Genomic DNA, 20,585 nt, shown 5'->3' on the forward strand with positions numbered 1-20,585 from the left:
TCACAGAATTGTGGTCACCATCACCAAAATGTTCACCCACTAACAAGGCCACCACTTGTCCCGGTTCATTACCGAGTACCAAATCCAATATGGCCTCCCCTCTGGTTGGACAATCTACATACTGCGTTAGAAAAGCTTCCTGGACACACTGCACAAACACCGCCCCATCCAATCTACTTGATCTAAAGAGCTTCCAATCAATATTTGGGAAGTTGAAGTCGCCCATGACTACGACCCTATGGCTTCTGCACCTTTCCAAAATCTGTTTCCCAATCTGTTTCTCCACATCTCTGCTGCTATTGGGGGGCCTATAATAAACACCCAACAAGGTGACTGCACCTTTCCTATTTCTGACTTCAGCCCATACTACCTCCAGAGGCAGATCCCCCTCAAACTTCCTTTCTGCAGCCGTTATACCATTTCTAATTAGCAATGCCACCCCCCCTCCTTTTTTACCACCCTCCCTAATCTTACTGAAACATCTGTAACCAGGAACCTCCAACAGCCATTCCTGTCCGTCATCTATCCATGTTTCCGTGATGGCCACAACATCGTAGTCCCAGGTACCGATCCACGCCTTAAGTTCACCCACCTTATTTCTGATACTCCTTGCATTGAAGTATACGCACTTGAGCCCATCTCTGTGTCCGCAAGTAGTCCCTGTCAGTGCTACCTTCTCCACAGCCTCCCTACAGTCTTGGACATCCTGACACACAGCTAGCTTACTTGCTGGACTGCAAGTCCGGATCCCATCCCCCTGCCAAATTAGTTTAAACCCCCCCGAAGAGTGCTAGCAAACCTACCCCCCAGGATATTGGTGCCCTTCTGGTTCAGGTGCAACCCGTCCTGTTTATACAGGTCCCACCTTCCCCAGAATGCAGTCCAATTGTCCAAATATCTGAAGCCCTCCCTCCTACACCATCCTTGCAGCCACGTGTTCAACTACACTCTCTCCCTATAGAATCCCTCCAGTGTGAAAACAGGCCCTTTGGCCCAACAAGTCCACACCGACCCTCTGAAGAGTATCACCCCCAGACCCATTCCCCTACCTTATTACTCTATATTTACCCCTGGCTAATGCACCTAACCTACACATCCCTGAACTCTATGGACAATTTAGCATGGCCAATTTATCTAATCTGCACATCTTTGAATTGTGGGAGGAAACCAGAACACCCTGTGGAAAATCACATGGACACAGGGAGAACATACAAACTTCACATAGATAATCGCCCAAGGCTGGAATTGAACCCAGATCCCTGGTGCTGTGAGGCAGCAGTGCCAACCTCCTGGCACCTTCCCCTGCCACCGCAGAAATTGCAAAACCTGTGCCCACACCTCCCTCCTCACCTTCATCCAAGGCCCAAAAGGAGGCTTCTGCATCTATCAAAGTTTCACCTGCACATCCACCAATATCATTTATTGTATCCATTTCTCCCGATGTGGTTTCCTCTACATTGGGGAGACTGGATGCCTTCTCGCAGAATGCTATAGGGAACATCTCCGGGTCACTCGCACCAATCAACTCCACTGCTTGTGGCCCAACTTTTCAACTCCCCCTCCCACTCTTCTGAGGACATGCAGGTCCTGGGCTTTTTCTCCCTCACCACCCAATGCCTGGAGGAAGACCGCCTCATCTTCTGCCTTGGAACACTTCAACCCCAGGGCATCAATGTGGACTTCACCAGTTTCCTCATTACCCCACCTTACCTGCCAGCTCAGCACATCCTCATGACCTGTCCTACCTGCCAATCTCCCTTCCCACCTATCCGCTCCACCCTCCTCTCTGACCTATCACCTTCAGCCTCACCTCCATCCGCCTATTGTACTCTTGGCTACCTTCTCCTCAGCCCCAACGCCCTCCATTTATCTCTCCAATGCGGAGGCTCCCTGCCTCATTCCTGATGAAGGGCTTTTGCCCGAAACATCGATTTTCCTGCTCCTCGAATGCTGCCTGACCTGCTGTACTTTTCCAGCACCACCCTAATCTAGACTCTGATCACCAGCATCTGCAGTCCTCACTTTTGCCTAGCAGTGCTAACCACTGAGCCACTGTGCCATATTCGATAGGTTAGCTTCATGGCTGGCCACTCACTCTGAATTAAAGGCACTTATGCCATGTTGTCAAAGCCCAATTAATGTGTTACCATAATGTGCTACTATTGTGCCATGTCAAAAATTGTCTGCCTGCCATGATCTCAATATAGCAATTCATCTGAGGCAACAAACTTAAATAGATTGTTTAATAATTATAAAATGAACATTTCCCTTCCTTCCCAACAGTGGGAAGTCTATCCAGTGTGATATTCAGAAAAAGATGTAATATTATCTAAATTTGTCGTTCTGTTTGTCTTTAGGTTGTATCGCCCGAACAGTAAGTTCACCAAATCAGCATCTCCTAAAAGCAGATGATGTTATCAGCTGTTGTCTGGATTTAAGTGCTCCAAGCATTTCCTTCCGAATTAATGGACAGCCAGTACAGGGGATGTTTGAAAACTTCAACACCGATGGGCTCTTCTTTCCTGTGGTCAGCTTCTCTACAGGAGTGAAGTAAGTTATTCTTCCACCCTGTGTTCATTTCAGTTTGGTGTTGATCTCACGGTGTGTTGATATTGCACGGAAGACGGTTGAATATGTGTGGAACCACCTCGTGAATCTGATACCAATTGGTTGCAATGTTCTGGCAGTAGACGCATTCTCGTACATTATATTGGAAAAGTCATATCATTACAACAGTAGCAGGTTAAATCAGTTTAGCTGTTTTGGCTGTTAATACAGAGAGTGTGGAGATGGAAAACTATAAACAGAGGAATGACGTGAAGGGCATTGTCAGGATATCTTCATCTAGTCCACAAGCATCTATACAGACTCCAGTTCCCTCAGGGAAATATCCCCTCACCACTTTGCTCCATTGTACTCCACCTTCCCATTCATCATCCCGGCACAGCCTTCTCTTGGACGGATTTTTGCAATAAAAACCACTGCTGAGAACCTCACCATAAAATCTTTATCAAACAACAAATCCAATGTACATTAATATGCTGGTTTTGTTGGTTCTCTTCCCTGCCCTGTGAGTGTGACAGTGAGAGAGAGAGAGAGAGAGTGAGAGTTGAGTGTATGTGTGTGTGTGTAGTGTTTTGGACTTCAGTCTTTGGGCATGGGCAACATGCAGGCAATAGTGAGGGCATGGGTGTGAATCTGCAAGAAGGTAGCAAATTGCTGCAGCATGAGGTCAGTGCCTCTCTCACAGCATTCTTGGTCATCTGTTGCACTGCTGCAAGAGCTTTCAGTGCAACATCCTGGTGCTGAATTTGTGCAGTTTCTCATTTCAGCCAGCTGCAGTCATTTCTCATTGAATGGCTGAAGGTCCTGGACTCTGCAAAGACTATGGGCCCTGACAACATTCCAACAATACTACTGAAGACTTGTGATCTGGAACTTGTCAGTCCCCCAGTCAAGCTCTTTGAGTACAGTTACAACATTGGCACTAACCGGGCAATGTGGAAAATTGCCCAGGTATGTCCTGTATCCAAACAAACAGGACAAATTCAGCCCAGTCAATTACTGCACCATCAGGCTACTCTTGATCGTCAGTAAAGTGAAGAAAGGTGTCATCAACAGTGTTACCAAGCAGTACGTGCTGAGCAATAACCTGCTCAGTGATGCCACTCAACTCCTGACCTCATTGTAGCCTTGGACTGAACATGGAAAAAAGAGCTGAATTCCAGAGGGTGCCTGCTGTAGACGTCAAGTCTTCATTTGACCGTGAATGGCAATAAAGAGGCCTAGTAAAACTAGAATCAGTAGGAATCAGGATAAAACTATCCATTGGTTGGAGTCATAGCTGGCACGTAGGAAAATGGTTGTGTTTGTTGGAGGTCAGTCACCTCAACACCAGGCAATATCTCCAGGAACTCCTCAGAGTAGTGTCCTCAGTGTGAAGCATCTTCACATGCTTCGTCAATGACTTTCCCTCCATCATAAGGTCAGAAGTGGGGATGATCGCTGATGATTGTCCGATGTTCAGCACCATTTACGACTCCTCAGATATTGAGGCAGTCCGTGTCCAAACACAGCAGGACTTGGACAGTATCCAGGCTTGGGCTGACAACTGGCAAGTACCAAGTGCATCACATAAGTGCCAGGCAATGATCAAACCATTGCCCTTCACCTTCAATGCATTATTATCACTGAATGCCTCACAATATTTCATTTAAATATAATATAAATACAGTAGCTACTGGAGCAGGTCAGAGATTAGGATTCTGCCATGAGTAACATATCTCATGACTCCCAAAACCTGTCCACTATCCAAATGTCTGGATGAATGCAGTTTCAATGGCACTCAACAACTTGAGATTATCCAGGAGCATGCAGCTCTCTTGACTGGCACCCCATTCACAAATATTCACTACCTCCATCCTGATCATACAGGAGCAGCAGTGTATATATCTCAAGATTTAATGTAGACATTCACCAAAGATCCTTAGGCTGTACCTTTCAAATTCATAAGTACTAGCACCTTGAAAGACAAGGGGAGTAGATACATGGGAACACCACCACCTGCATGTTCCTCTCCAAGACACTCCCCATCTTGACTTGGAAATATATCACTGTTCCTTCACTGTCCCTGGGTCAAAATCCTGAAATACCCTGCCAAACAACATTGTGGATGTACTTAACACCAAATAAACTATAACAGTTCAACAAGGGAGTGCACCACCACCTTCTCAAAAGGCAATTATGGACAAGCTGGCTTATATTTAGTTAGAATGAAAGAAAAGCCTACACTTCTGATTGAACAAAGAAATGTATAACTACCAGGAGTTGGTTTAAGAGGATTAGATGATCAAAATTAATGATGTGTGGAGGCTGTGAAAGTGTTAAATGCACCACTGCCTCCATAAATGAGGTGTGTGTGAAATATGTGCTGTCCTCTCCATTTCTCTGTGTCCTCCCCAACCTAAACAGTGGGGTCTGGACTTTGGATTTGGAGCTCCAGTGCTACATTGGCCAACGTACGGAACGTTTCTGAATTCATAAAGGTTCAAGCTATAGTAAATGGTTGTGATGCCACCAGCGTTGGATTTCTCCATGATTGAGCGTGGTCCATGGGTGATGGCTGACATGGGCGACTACATGTCACAATTTGTGTTTTGATGAATGGGGTGTGAGCATCACTGTTTGGGCTGACATTTGTTAATTGCCCTTGAACTGAGAGCTCTGTTAGGACCATTTCAGAAGGCAGTTAAAAGCCAATCACATCGCTGAAGGTCCAGAATCATATGTAGGCGAGACCAGGTAAGGATGGCAAATTTCCTTCCCTAAAGGATATTAGTGAACCAGATGCGTTTTTATAGCAATTGTTACATGGTTGCCATAAGACTAGCTTTTAATGTCAGATTTTGTTTTACTGGATTCAAATTTCTCCATCTGCAATGGTGAGATTTGAACCCAGAACATTAGATTGGGATTCTGAATTACTTGTAGTGATGTTGCCATTGTTTCACTGCCTCCTCTGCTGTCCCTTACTGTTCTTCATGCCTTACTTGTAGTTCACACTCAAGTGGTTGAGGGTTGTTTAGATTGTCTGTGGATGTTTGAAACTTAGGATTTCACCAGTTGGGTGTCGATGGCAAGTTTAGTCAAGCTGGATGTGACTGTCATCAGTGCATAGGATGGTGTGGAGTGTATTCCAATTGGGGCAATGAGATTTCAGATTCATTTTTGTGGGGTTTTCTTCTGAAGTCAAGTTTAGAATGGCATTATGGTTGGCACAGACACGGTAAAAAGGCTTGTTCCTGTGCTGTACTGTTCTATGTCCTGTGTGAATGAGACTACTTTGTGCACCATCAACTGGTGGGGTTGTTTGAGGAGGATGTTCTCATTGTGGATGTCAGGAGGCTTATTATAGTTCAGCAGAAGGAGACACTTGAGATTTCTGGTGGACTAAACTTTTCAGCGACAGTGCTCATGACTACCTGTAGGGGGAATCCTGTCATGCCTGGATGGTGTTCCCTGAACCAGCATGAGCTGAAAATCTCTGCTTAATTGTTGGCCGAGAGTTTCATTGTTCTGCTGATCTTAGATCTGCATGATATTTTTTGCTGTCTAGTTTTTAATGCAGCTGCTTTGTTTAAGTGTGCAGCATTTATGTTTCCTCAGAGTCCGTTTTTTGCTTGGTGGCCGTCATGGGGAGTTTAAGTTCCTGCCACCTCCAGGTTACGCTCCTTGTTTTGAAGCCTTGCTGCCGAAGGAGAAGATGAGGGTGGAACATACTAATGAATACAAACAAGATCACAATGGTGTCAGGGATCTCCTGGGCCCTAACATCTCACTCACGCAAGCTGCCTTTACCCCAACGCCTGTGGGTACATCTCAGGTAAGGCACTTGTTTGATGGACATTTACATGTCGCTCTGTGTTACCGCAGATACAAATGATAATGGGTGTAGGAACTGCATGTTAAAATAGAAGATTTAGTTGCATTAAATTGATGCAAATTTGGAGCTTTCGTTTGAAAATACAATTCTTTTGAGACTGGTGTTATGAACGTTAATACACAGTATCATTGTGCAGTCTATTAGCATAATATTCACATTTGTGTACATAGAAAGACAAGTGGGCAGCTTCTTTCAAGACTATTAAAGCATTTAGGGTCTGATGTCACAAGATCCTTGTAGTTATTATGATCCTCATGATGGTAATATGGGACAACTCAGATGCCATGGTGAAGTCTGGCTTAGAGTCATAGAGATATACAGCATGGAAAGAGATGCTTCACTTCAACTCATCCATGCCGCCCAGATATCCTAACCTAATCTAGTTCCATTTGTCAGCACTTGGCCCATATCCCTCTAAACCCTTCCTATTCATATACCCATCAAAATGCCTTTCAAATGATGTAATTATAGCAGCCTCCACTTCCTCCTGTTGCTCATTCCATACACGCACCACCCTCTGTGTGAAAAAATTGTCCCTTAGGTCCATTTCATATCTTTCCCATCTTACCCTGAACCTATGCCTTCTAGTTCTGGACTCCCGCTACTCCAGAGACAAGACCATGTCTATTTATCCTATCCATGCCCCTCATGACCTCTGTAAGGTCACCCCTCAGCCTCCAAAGCTCCAGGGAAAACAGCCCCAGCCTATTCAGCTCAAAACCTCCAACTCTGGCAACATCCTTGTAAATCTTTTCTGAACCCTTTCAATTTCACAACATCCTTCCAATAGGAATTAGACCAGAATTTGCATGCAATATTCCAAAAGTGGCCGAACCAATATCCTGTACAGCCGCAACACAGCCTCCCAACTCTGATACTCAATGCTTTGACCAATAAAGGAAAGCATACTAAATGCCTTTTTCATTATATACTTTCAAGGAGCTATGAACCTGCACTTTAAGGTCTTTTTGTTCAGCAACACACTTAACATTAAGTGTGTAAGTCCTGCTCTGATTTGCTTTTCCAAAATGCAAAATTGATCTAAATTAAACTCCATCTGCCACTCCTTAGCCCATTGGCCCATCTGATCTAGATCACGTAGTACTCTGAGATAACCTTTTTCGCTGTCCACTACATCTCCAACTTTGGTGTCATCTGCAAACTTACTAACCATACCTCCTATGTTTACATCCAAATCATTTATATCAGTTGAGAGAGAAACACAATTGGATAGATGAGGTTAAAGGTCAGTCTGGGGGATGGAATTATTAGTGGCTGACAATGGGTAGTGTGTGGTAGCAGCCCATGTGATGACAAGGTTTGGTGTGTGTGGGTGGGGAGCTTAATATCGAGTTGAAACATTTTAGGGCTTGAGTACCTTTCCCTATGCTTTCCCCCATCTCCACATACCAGGCCTTGTCATCACCTGGGCTGTGACCACACCCTACCCAGTGTCAGCCACGTTAGCAGGTATTCATTCTCCCAGACTGATCTTTAACCACTCCTTTGTCTGTTCAACTGTGTTTCCCTCTATTTAGGCTCTCTGTCAATCTATCGTTTACTCTCTCCTCTTTCCTCCCCCCATCTTCTGTATATAAACCATTCTGTTCCTAGTTATCACCAGTTCTGAGGAAGGTCACTGGACCTCAAATGTTAACTCTGATTTCTCTCCACAGATGCTGCCAGACTCACTGAGATGTTCCAGTAATTTCTATTTTTGTGACATTTAAGATAGTTTGAAATTCTCTCATCATTAGCAACAAGTAGGAAAAAAACATCTTTTCTCCCCACAATATTCTTTTCAGACAATCCACCCCAGAGAAGTATCAGTCCTATTTTCACCTTAAAATTTCTTACCCAACTGATGAGTTTGCAAACATTTAATTTTGGCAATTTTTTTGCAAATTCACCAGGTCTATCTCACCTAGAAACCAACCAATATAGGCCAACTCACTGATTGTTTCCACCAAAATCTATGGAGAAGAAATATCTGGACTTTTGCCAGTTACTTTGACTACCTTGAGGCTGCTAAGCAGCACACCTGCTAATAGGAATCTTCAGAGCTGAGCCCCCTTCTGGCCTCTGGCCTCTCTTTTCTTAAGGTTATAAAATCTCAACTTCAGCAATTATTTTACTGGATTGCTTCTCTAGTCATTTAGCTAAAGTAACATTCTTTCTTGTGGGTGCAGTTATGACCCACTGCTAGAAAAAAAACCTTCTGACCATTAAAAAAACCCAAATCATCTTAAGAGACATGAAAATCAAAAACCCATACACCTCTACCAAGATCCCAATAATAACAATAATATATAATAAATACTAATTACATAGTTTATCAATATATCTCATCAAATATGATATATTACTATCTTACAACACATCTCAGATATGTTTACTTACAAATGCAGCATTGCTTAGCATTGTCCACTGATTTCTATTTGTGTTTTTGTGGTTGGGAGCATTCAAGACTGGGTGCGACAAATCGATCACTTCTGTGATTAACTACAATGTTTAAGTTTGTCGGGTTATAGTACCATATAGATGAAACAGCAGGGATAGTTTGTATACTTTAAGGGAACATCACAGTGTAAACTATAGATTAATTCTGTTTTGGCTTTGTGTCAGCATTACAAACTAACATCTGTACGCCAAAATATTTTATGAATGTGATTATCAATATGACAATTACCAGGTAATTTGTTTTTGATGTTGGTATTTAAAATAAGGAATAGAAATGGAATTTTTGATTCATAAGCAAAAGTTTCAAGGTTTAAAAATCCTTGAGTACTACATTTAATCAGAAGACAAGGAAGGAATGTATAGCTTTGTTTTCTTGAATTTTGAATACCTGTTAATCATCTTCTATTATGAGTTCTTCACGTCTTAATTTGAGTTCAACTTTGTTAAAATTTGTTTATTATTGTGCTCCACATGATAAGACTAGAGAGCAACATGCTCCATATTGTACAGGATCCAACTTATTTGTGAAACATAAAAGCATGACAGCTGAGGTCACAGTGACCCCACAGTTCCCTCACAGGCTTATCTACATACTCATTAAACCCTATCCATACACATCAAACTGACTTAATCATGAATTTTGTTGTCTAGAGGAATTAAGGGCTACGGGGAGAGTGTTGGCAAGTGGAGCTGAAATGCGCATCAGCCATGATTGAATGGCGGAGTGGACTCGATGGGCCGAATGGCCTTACTTCCACTCCTATGCCTTATGGTCTTATGGTCTTATGAATCATGACTCTAAACTGGCAAAATCATGTATTAGTATTTCAAGAATTCTCATTGCAACGTAACAAAGCTAATTTTTCAGAATATTTATATTGCTTTCACATCTGAGCTCATGAATCCTTTCTCACACTTTATGCTCACTTTCATTTGTCCAATGACTGAAGCACAACACCAGTTGTGATTCGGTGTCGCTGCTGGCACCTTACTCCAATGTGTATGTTAAGTATTGACTTTTTAATAATGTTTTATGCTTTTGCTGAGCATAAAACATATTTGTTTGTTTTTTTTTTGCCAGCTTACAAGTGCTGAGTGCTATGGAGAAAATAGTTTTGAATATGATGCTTAACCTCGTTATAACAGAATTTATTTATGTTGTGTTTACTGATGTGAATAGCCTGTTCACTGACCAAATACTATGTTGTTGGCAATGTAATCATAGTTAACTCATCCAATTCTTATCCTTAAAAATTACCACAATGCCCTCAAAGTATATGCAATGTGTCTTTGAATGGAAAATAATGCAGGAGCTGCTGGTAATATAAATAGGCATTATTGTACTTCTCATGCTTTTTCTTTCGACTACTTTAGTGCCTGAATGGGACCATGCCTTGTATTTTAGGATAGCCATTTTTTTTTCCACTGTGAAGTGAGACAAGTGGTGTTTGTGTTGGAAGCCCTCAGTCTTTGTTATTTTGGAGAAAGAAGAAGAGGTTTAGCAGTGAGATCCACATAGATAAGATTTCACCAAAGGAAGAAAGCTGAAAACACCCATTACTGATCCTTCGAGCTATTTATGTATGATGTTCTTGACTTTTGCTAAAGCTCCTAAATGTTCAATGTTTAGGGGAAACATAGACTTTGTAAGCTTACTTATAAGAATTACATTTCTCTCTTGAAACTATTTCAGATTGTACTCCCACCTCACCTGGACCGAGTTCGAGAAAAGTTAGCAGAAAACATCCACGAGCTCTGGGTGATGAACAAAATTGAGCTTGGCTGGACATATGGGCCGGTATGTTGGTGGCATGTCAGTAATTCATATATGGCAGATTGTGACATAATTCATATATGGTCCAGGAGGGCTATTTTCTATTGTGTGTTAGCTTAGGAAAAGTGAGTCAATTTGATTTTGAATCAGGATGAAGATTATTTCAATTTTAATCTAATGAAAGAATATAGGTTTTTACGTTGAAAGGAAAACAGCTTCAGAAATCAGTATCTTGGAATATAGTAAAGATTGCAAAGTGCACAGTAAAGTGTATTTTCCTTGGGCTGACTGCATCGCCATCCAAGTTCGTTTGAAGTACCATTAAACCTGTTACTTGGCATTCGAGGAGGAAATTCAACTTGCATAATGAAAAACCACTGCTGGGAGGTTCACGTGCTCAAGTGGAGTTAGACGTAAATGCCACCGATGATGTGAAAGCACCAAGAGGCAGCCAACCATAATCTTCTGGCTATGAAGGACAGAAAACCATTTGCCTCCTACACGAAGCGAAAGTAGACAGGCAGGAGGCTGGAAGAACACAGCAAGTCAGGCATCATCAGGAGGTGGAGAAGTCAATGTTGCAGGTCTAATCCTTCTTCAGGACTGGGGCTGGGTGTAGGGGGAGCTGCAGATAAAGGGGCTGCCGGGAGCAGGGTGGTGAAGTGGGGATAGGTGAAGATAGGCAGACGGTATGACTGGTTGGTCAATGGGAGGAATGAATATGGAGCCAACCAGCACTTCTGACTGGAAAAGGTGAGGGAAGGGGGTGTGAGGGGAACTGATGGCCCGGAGGCAGATTTGTTGAGGAGTGGAGTGCAGTCATGGCGGGGGCATTATTGAGCCACCAATGGGCTAGATTTGTGACCCAGGCTGAGTGCTCTGTCTGCAAAACAGCAATAAACCCACAACACTTCCTAAAGCATGAAAGACCCCCTCAGTAACTACTGTTTCAACCTCTTGTTGTGTGATAAAAAATAGGCAATGTCTTCAGTCCTGAAAGTTAAGATTGCACGCAAAATGCTTTTGCGTATTTAAGTAGTTGTTAATTTCTCACCTGTTTATACGTTCACCCATGCTTCAGGTCAGCCTTGGACATCAGTGGAAAGGCTGAAATGGTCCTCTAATTTGAAACTAATACCTAGCATTTGTCAAGCCAGGGATAGGTAGCTGCTAGTTAAAACAAACACCCTTGTTCTTCCTCTAATCAACATTATCAAGCTGGCAACCCCGAGGCAAGAAGACCCAAATATTTAACCTTCTGAGAATTTATCAAGATTGTATTTTAACTTTTTTAACTTCATGACAGGATTCAGATTTATTTGAAGAAAAAACATTTCCTTCAGTTGAAGATATTTGAATCAAGCAGAAATGAGAGTTTTTTTACTGTTATTTTTGCTAAGCATTGAAACAACAATGCTGTAGCCAAAGTCCCCCTGTTATATGTTAACTTAGTTTGTTTATGTTGTCCAGGGTGGCACGGTGGCTCAGTGGTTAGCACTGCTGCCTCACAGCACCAGAGTCTCAGGTTCGATTTCAGCCTTGGGCAACTGTCTGTGTGGAGTTTGCACATTGTCTGCGTGGGTTTCCTCCGGGTGCTCCGGTTTCCTCCCACAGTCCAAAAGTGTGCAAGTCAGGTGAATTAACCATGTTAAATTAGTCAGAGGGGAAATGCGTCTGGGTGGGTTACTCTTCGGAGGGTCGGTGTGGACTGGTTGGGCCGAAGGGCTTGTTTCCACACTGTAGGGAATCTAAAAATAAAACTTTGCTACAAGAAAATTTGGAGATGTTAGACAGGTTTTTGATTATAATATGCCACCACAACTGTGAAGCTATTAACATAACTTGGCATTTTCCTTATAGATCCGGGATGACAACAAACGGCAACATCCTTGTCTGGTAGAATTCTCCAAATTACCAGAACAGGAACGAAATTACAATTTGCAGATGTCACTTGAAACCCTCAAGTGAGTGTTATTTATTTATTCTCTTTCTTCTTACAGTAACAAATATTATATTTTCCCTAAGTTTAAAGCTTTTGTTAATGCTGACAATTTTTGGATCCCTACAGCGTATACCTTATGAAGTTTATATGATTTTCCTCCAGTCATAGCTTTCTGAAGATCACAGGAGCAAAGAACAGAATATTATTACCTCTCTCATCTTTTGATAAGCCACTCACTGTATGCAAAGCCCCAGCAGGGATATGACGTCTTGAGCATCTCGCTCAGTGAGAATATAATGAGTTAACTTGCTGAATTAATTCAAACGTCTGTTCTTGATTTTCTGCAGGGATTTATGGCCTGTCTGAAATCTGCGGAAATTCATTTGTAAGTTAATGATAAAGAAACAAGCAACAGAAATGTCAGGCAGAAATTAATGCCCTACCTCCTGCTGAATTTGACGATGGAGGCTTTTAATCAGCCAGGACCACCGTGCTGCCTTCCCTCCAATTTAATCCCATGGTGGGAATAACCTTAGATGGCCTTTCTGCCTATCACTAATCAACACCCCTAAATAGACATTTACTACTGACTCATAGGTGTCATCCCACTAGAATCACAGAATCCCTAGAGTGTATAAACAGGCCATTTGGCCTAACAAGTCCACACCGACCCTCCAAAGGGTATCCCACCCAGACCCATTCCCCAAAACTAATACTCTACTTTTCCCCTGACTAATGCACCTAACCTACAAATCCCTTAACACTACGGGCAATTTAGGATGGCCAATTTACTTGGCCTGCGCATCTCTGGGCTGTGGGAGAAAACCGGAGCACCCGGAGGAAACCCACACAGACACGGGTAGAATGTACAAACTCCACACAGACAGTTGCTCGAGGCTGGAATTGAACTCTGGTCCCTGGCGCTATGAGGCAACAGTGCTAACCGCTGAGCCACCGTGCCCTGATCAGTTCACAAAACCCACATGGTCATTGGCCAGTGCATTTGTTTAGCCACCTTTTCAAATGAGATGAAATACCTTTCAACATCCTTCTCATCAAATTTAGGCAATGCTTGAATATATTTAAACAGTATCCACTTGGGATTAAGGAGACACAGAAGATGATGGCAGTTAATTTCTGCCAACCTTCACAAGGAGGAAAGTGTGACAGTGTCGGGTGCTTAGTCAGCAGCTTGGCACTGTTAAGATGCCATCAACCCCACCAGCACACACAATGAGAGCTGAATGTCCTCTTGCCTCAAGAACGAGGTAGGACTGCTAGATTAAACTGCATTTATTTCAATGCAATAGGCCTAACAGGGTAAGCAGATGAACTCAGAGCATGATTAGGAACATGGGACTTGGATATCATAGCAGTTACAGAGATGTGGTTCAGGGATGGGCAGGACTGGCAGCTTAATGTTCCAGGATACAAATGCTACAGGAAGGATAGAAACGAAGGCAAGAGAGGAGGGGGAGTGGTGTTTTTGATAAGGGATAGCATTACTGCTGTACTGAGGGAGGATATTCCTGAGAATACATCCAGGGAAATTATTTCAGAACAACTGAGAAATAAGAAAATGATGATCATCTTATTGGGATTGTATTATAGACCACCTAACAGTCAGTGGGAAATTGAGAAACAAATTTGCAAGGAGATCTCAGTTATCTGTAAGAATAATACGGTGGTCGTGGTAGAGAATTTTAACTTTCCAAACATAGGCTGGTATTGCCATAGTGTAAAGGATTTAGATGGAGAGGAATCTATTAAGTGTGTACAAGAAAATTTTCTGATTCAGTATGTGGATGTGCCTACTGGAGAAGGTGCAAAGCTTGACCTACTCTTGGGAAATAAGACAGGGCAGGTGACTGAGGTGTCAGTGGGGAAGCACTTTGGGGCCAGCGACCATAATTCCATTGGTTTTAAAATAGTGGTGGCAAAGGATAGACCAGAATATAAATTCTGAACAGCAGGAAGGCTAATTTTGATAGCATTAGGCAAGAACTTTCAAAAGTTGATTTGGGGTGGATGTTCGCAGGTGAAGGGATGGCTGGAAAATAGGAGGCCTTCAGAAGTGAGGTAACGAGAGTCCAGAGACAGTATATTCCTGTGAGGGTGAAAGTAAGGCTGGTAGATGTAGGGAATGCTGGATGATTAGAGAAATTGAGGATTTGGTTTAGCAAAGAAAGGAAGCACGTGACAGGAATAGACAGCAGAGTTCGAGTGAATCCTTAGAAGATAATGGTAGTAAGAGTATACTTAAGATAGGAAATCAGGATGCCAAAGAGACATGAGATAGCTTTAGCAAATAGAGTTAAGGAGAATCCAAAGGGATTCTACAAATACATTAAGGATACAAGAGTAACTAGGGAGAGAATAGGACCCCTCAAAGATCAGCAAGGCCACCTATGTATGGAACCTTAGGAGATGGGACAGATACTAAATGAGTGTTTGCATCAGCGTTTCCTGTGGAGAAGGACATGGAAGATACAGAATGTGGGGAACTAGATGGTGACATCTTGAAAAATGTCCAAATTACAGAGGAGATGGTGGTGGATGTTTTAAAATGCAAAAAGGAGGATAAACCCCAGGACCTGATCAGGTGTAGTCTAGAACTCTGCGGGAAGCTAGGGAGGTAATTGCTGGGCCCCTTGCTGAGATTTTGTATCATTGATAGTCACATGTGAGGTGCCGGAATACTAGAGGTTGGCTAATGTGGTGCCACTGTTTAAGAAAGGTGGTAAGGACAAGCCAGGGAACTATAAATCGGTGAGCCTGCTGTCAGTGGGGGGCAAGTTATTGGAGGAAATCCTGAGGGACAGTATTTACATGTATTTGGAAAGGCTAGGACTGATTAGGGATAGTCAACATGGCTTTGTGCGTGGGAAATCATGTCTCACAAACTTGATGGAGTTTTTTCAAGAAATAACAAAGGATTGATGAGGGCAGAGTGGTAGATGTGATCAATATGGACTTAAGTAAGGTGTTCAACAAGGTTACCCATGGGAGACTGGTTAGTAAGATTAGATCTCATGGAATACAGGGAGAACTAGCCATTTGGATACAGAACTGGCTCAAAGGTAGAAGACTGAGGGTGGTAGTGGACGGTTACTTCACAGACTGGAGGCCTGTGACCAGTGGTGTGCCTGAAGGATCGGTCCTGGGTCTACTGCTTTTTGACATTTATATAAATGATTTGGTTGTGAACATAGGAGGTATTGTTAGTAAAATTGGAGGTATAATGGCCAGTGAAGAAGGTTACCGCAGAGTACAGCTTTGTCTTGACCAGATGGGCCAATGGGCCAAGGAGTGGCAGGTGGAGTTTAATTCAGATAAATGTGAGGTGCTGCATTTTGGAAAAGCTAAAAAGGGCAGGACTTATGCACTTAATGGTAAGGTCCTAGGGAGTGTTACTGAACAAAGGGACCTTGGAATAAGATGCAAAGTTCTTTGAAAGTGGAATCCCAGGTAGATAGGATAGTGAAGAAGGCATTTGGCATGCTTTCCTTTAATGACCAGAGCATTGAGTATAGGAGTTGGGAGATCATGTTGTGACTGTACAGGATATTGGTTTGGCCACTTTTGGAATATTGTGTGCAATTCTGGTCTCCTTCCTATCGGAAAGATGTTGTGAAACTTGAAAAGGTTCAAAAAAGATTTACAAGGATGTTGCCAGGGTTAGAGGATTTGAGCTGTAGGGAGAGGTTGAATAGGCTGGTGCTGTTTGCCCTGGAGCATCGGAGGCTGAGGGGTGATCTTACAGAGGTTCATAAAATCGTGAGGGGCATAGATAAGGTGAATAGACAAGATCTTTTCCCTAGGGATGAGGCTGTCCAGAACGAGAGGGCATAGGTTTAGGGTGAGAGGGGAAAGATATAAAAGTGTCCCAAGGGGCAACCTTTTCACACAGAAGGTGGTGCATGTGTGGAATAAGCTGCCAGAGGAAGTGTGCAGGCTGGTACAATTTCAACATTTAAAAGGCATCTGGATAAGTATATGAATAGGAAGGGTTTAGAGGAATAGGACTGGATTACTTTAGGGTCTCTGGTTGGTGTGGACGAGTTGGATCAAAGGGTTTGTTTGTGTGCTGTATGTCTCTATGACTGTTTAACAATTAGGGATAGAGAGTAATGCCAGCCCAGCCAGCAAAGCCCATATTCTGTGAATGAAAAATCTGCAGACAGCATCCATGGCAAATATATTCAGCCCTCTCCATCACAGTAATGCAGTAGTAGTCATTTTGGACTCTTCAGGAACAATGATTTACCGATCCCTTACCCACAATGACTCCCAGCTGTGCCTCTAATTTTTATGAATATACCAATTGATCAAAATTAGCTACACTGGTAGGTGAAGAGTTATTAAAGTTATGGCATCATACAGCATGGTTAACATACTCTTTGGACCAATCCATGCTGAACATAATCCCAAACTAAACTGGTCCCACCTGCCTACCCCTGGCCCATATTCCTCTAAACTTTACCTATTCATGTACCTATCCAAATGTCTTTTAAATGTTGTAATTGTAGTTCATGAGGAAGTGAAATTTCCTGCTGCAGAGATGTGTGATGTCCACATTTACTTGTGAACTTCCCAACGAGCTTATATTAGTCTTTTTGATAATATAACCCATACTTAAATTTGAATCCAAAAACAAGTAACTGTAAATGCCCAATTTCAATTAAGTGTCTAAAAGTGACGTTCCTATAATAATTAATATATATCAGTGAATGGGTACTCGCTTTTGAGTCATCATGGAAGGAGGGACAGAATTATTAGATAGAAAGGCTCAGTGGCCTACTGCTGTGCCATTAATTATGTTATGTCTTTATCGGTGTAAAATATTATGGTGAAGGCCAATGAAACAACTACAAATTTATTCAGTGTTTTCTATTCTCCCTCTTGGTGTAAAAAATGGATTTATGCTTATACCTGCCATTTTGCAAGATGGACAAGTAGAGGAAAAGGTATAGGACTAGGTGTGCACCACTGACAAAATTGACATGGCTGAATTGCGGCATTCTTAATTTTGTGTCATTGAAAATTATCCTAAAGTGGAGTGTTGGATAGTTTGCCCTGAGATGAAGTCCCATCAACTTAAAAGGCACCTATACCGAATTTTTTTTAAACCTGTTATCTTTTCTAAATTCCCTGCTAATATATCTAGGTTGCTCAGTGCTCTTGCCCATCATTTCTCTATGAAATATGGAAGACATTTGATCAGTGACCTACAGTATCCTGTGTGGCTTGTTGCTGTGACATTGTTCTCATTTAAGTTATGGAACTGGTGCCTTGTAAGGTGGACATTATTCATTGCAACTTGTCACCTGCACATAATATTCAAACGTGTGTCATTTTACCACAGGTATCTCAATTCAGTGTAGAGTGTTCTGATTCAATATCTAGAAATTAGCCAAGAGCTATTCACTACAATTAAGAAAGAAAAATAATATCTCACTTTAAGCTGGAGACACTTACTTGATATTAAAGTGTAAAAGGAAAATCCTAAATATTTGCATTGGAGCATATGTGCAAAATTATTGCACTGTATTTAATCCACTCGGGGCAATCTCCCCAGTTTTAATTAATTCCTGTGTTGCTGAGATGAAATACACTCAGACTGTGTTCTTCCATCGCAAATCTAAATGATAGCCAGGCAGACTTGGTATGATACAATATTCTGTCTAAATCTTTCCTAATGAGAATCACAAATTAATCGATTGTGAAAGATTTATTTAATAATGACTTTAGTGAGCGAGTTTTTTGGGTATAGAATCAGAGGTAATGCATTAATTTGAGCTAGATTTTAGCAATACTGGTAGCATATGTATTCCTTTTTGAAACCAGAACCATCACCAAGCAGAGTAAATGTTAGAGCAGACATGGCTGCAATCTGTCTATGACTCCAAAGGGAGAGCAGCAGAGGGGCCTGATAGAGTAGTAGGATTTCCAAATTCTTATTTGGCTATAACTGATACTGGTCTAAAGACCATGAAGCTGATGGTGGGAACTTTCTTCCCAAACTATGGCCGCATTTGGAGGTTGTTACTACACTTGGGAAGACCAAAGCCATTGTATTCAGCTGCCATTTCAGACTTCACTCCCTCCCCACCAACGCCACTGCTCTCCATGGAAATTTCCTGAGGCTGAACCAAACTGCTCAGTTTTGGTTTCATATTTGAACCAAAGAAGCTTTTGACCACGAATCAGCACCTTAGCCAAGATAACCGATTTCCATCTCCATCAAGTCTCTTGAAGTTGCTTTGCCTCAGCTGATTTGCTGCTCATTCGTGCCTTTGTTATCTCTTGTTTAATTGAATACACTCCTGGGTGACCTTCTAAGTTATATCCTCTGCAAACTTGACTCTCTACCTTGCCCAGAAATCTGTTCACCCATCCCCCCTGTGATGCTGACCTACATTGTACCTTGGTAAAAACAATGACTGCAGATGCTGGAAACCAGATTCTGGATTAGTGGTGCTGGAAGAGCACAGCAGTTCAGGCAGCATCCAAGTAGCTTCAAAATCGACATTTCAGGCAAAAGCTCTTCATCAGGAATAAACTGATGAAGGGCTTTTGCCCGAAACGTCGATTTTGAAGCTACTTGGATGCTGCCTGAACTGCTGTGCTCTTCCAGCACCACTAATCCAGAATCTACATTGTACCTTGGTAAAGCAAGGCCTCAGTTCTAAAATGTTCATCCTTGTTTTCAAAATCCACAATTACTTTATACCTTGCTACCTCTTTCTTTCCTGAAACCCTCTGAAATGTTTACTTGTAGCTAAAGCTGGCACCATGAGCACCCCAGATTTTAATTGTGCTGCATTGGTAGCTGTGCCTTCAACTGCCTATGCTCTAAGCTCTGGAATTCTCTCCTGAAACCTCTAAGGCTCTTTTAACTTTCTTTCCACCTTGAAGTTTCTCTTTAAATACTACCTCTTTGATCAAGCTATTGACAATCTTCTTTCATATCACCTTATGTGGCTTGTCATCAGATCTTAATTTATAATGCTCCCATGAAATGTCTAGGGATGCTTTATGTGGATGGTGCATCTCGTGAGATAAGACATATTGGTTTCAAGCAGGGTATGAGACCATGTCATAGAGGGAACGATGCATTCAAGGTTAGGGGAGAGATCCAACCAAAGTGGGTTACACCAAAGTGTTTAAAGTTATTGCTTCTCTCAGGATGGTAGTGGCTTGGGTTAGTGAATCAGTCTGTTTCTAAGATTGCATTAGGAACCATGTTAACTGGTCATGGGAAGCTGGTTGGTACCAACAATGCAATCCTAGTGTTCCAGGCCTCCAGTAGTCCTTTGCAGATGAGGTGCCCTGCAGCCAACTCTGTACACACTAATGGGGTTGGTGTTGATGGGCATTAGTAGGTGCTCTGCTGGTGTAACTGCCTAGCTCATTGCCATAGGAATTTTTGGATGACTGAAACAATGCCCTGTTAGAAACAGAATTGAGGATCATCAATTTAAGACTGAAATGTGGAAGTGGGTTGTGAGTGTTTGGAACTCCTTTCCATAGAGAGCTATGGGGCGGAAGGGGGTGGGGGTGGGGTGGTGCAGAGACCTTGTGTGTATTTAAAGCTGAGATAGATAAATTCTTGGTCAGTACGGGAATCAAGGGTATGGGGTCAGGGTAGGAAAGTGGATGTGAAGAATGTCAGATCAGCCATGATCCTTTCGAATGGCAGTGCAGGCTGAAGGGGCTAGATGGCCTACTCCTGTTCATATTTCATATGGCTGTATCACAATGAAATTGTTACTGCAAGGAGTATGTACCAATAATACTGACAGTTGGAAATCATAGGACTGTGAGTCCTCTGAGAAAACCTATTGCTTCAGTATCATTGAGGATGTTAAGGAATGTTATTAGTAAATCAGCTTGCTTTCTAACTTGGAGACCACATGATTCCAAATTCTGGAGAAAGTATTTACAGTAACAGCCCTGAACTGTCT

At 42.3% G+C, this 20,585-nt stretch overlaps 1 protein-coding gene across 2 annotated transcripts in view; it reads left to right on the plus strand.

Moving 5' to 3' along the window:
• ryr2a (ryanodine receptor 2a (cardiac)) overlaps window positions 1–20,585 on the plus strand; it is a 758,045-nt gene that overhangs the window by 365,339 nt on the left and 372,121 nt on the right. For both annotated transcript variants that reach the window (XM_072580564.1, XM_072580565.1), the window contains exons 19-22: window positions 2,358–2,550; window positions 6,166–6,382; window positions 10,596–10,700; window positions 12,537–12,640. In XM_072580564.1, the coding sequence (XP_072436665.1) occupies window positions 2,358–2,550; window positions 6,166–6,382; window positions 10,596–10,700; window positions 12,537–12,640 (619 nt within the window). The remainder of the gene's footprint in view (window positions 1–2,357; window positions 2,551–6,165; window positions 6,383–10,595; window positions 10,701–12,536; window positions 12,641–20,585) is intronic.

This window comes from Chiloscyllium punctatum, chromosome 11 (genome assembly GCF_047496795.1).
Source record: "Chiloscyllium punctatum isolate Juve2018m chromosome 11, sChiPun1.3, whole genome shotgun sequence".
Classification (NCBI taxonomy): Eukaryota; Metazoa; Chordata; class Chondrichthyes; order Orectolobiformes; family Hemiscylliidae; genus Chiloscyllium; species Chiloscyllium punctatum.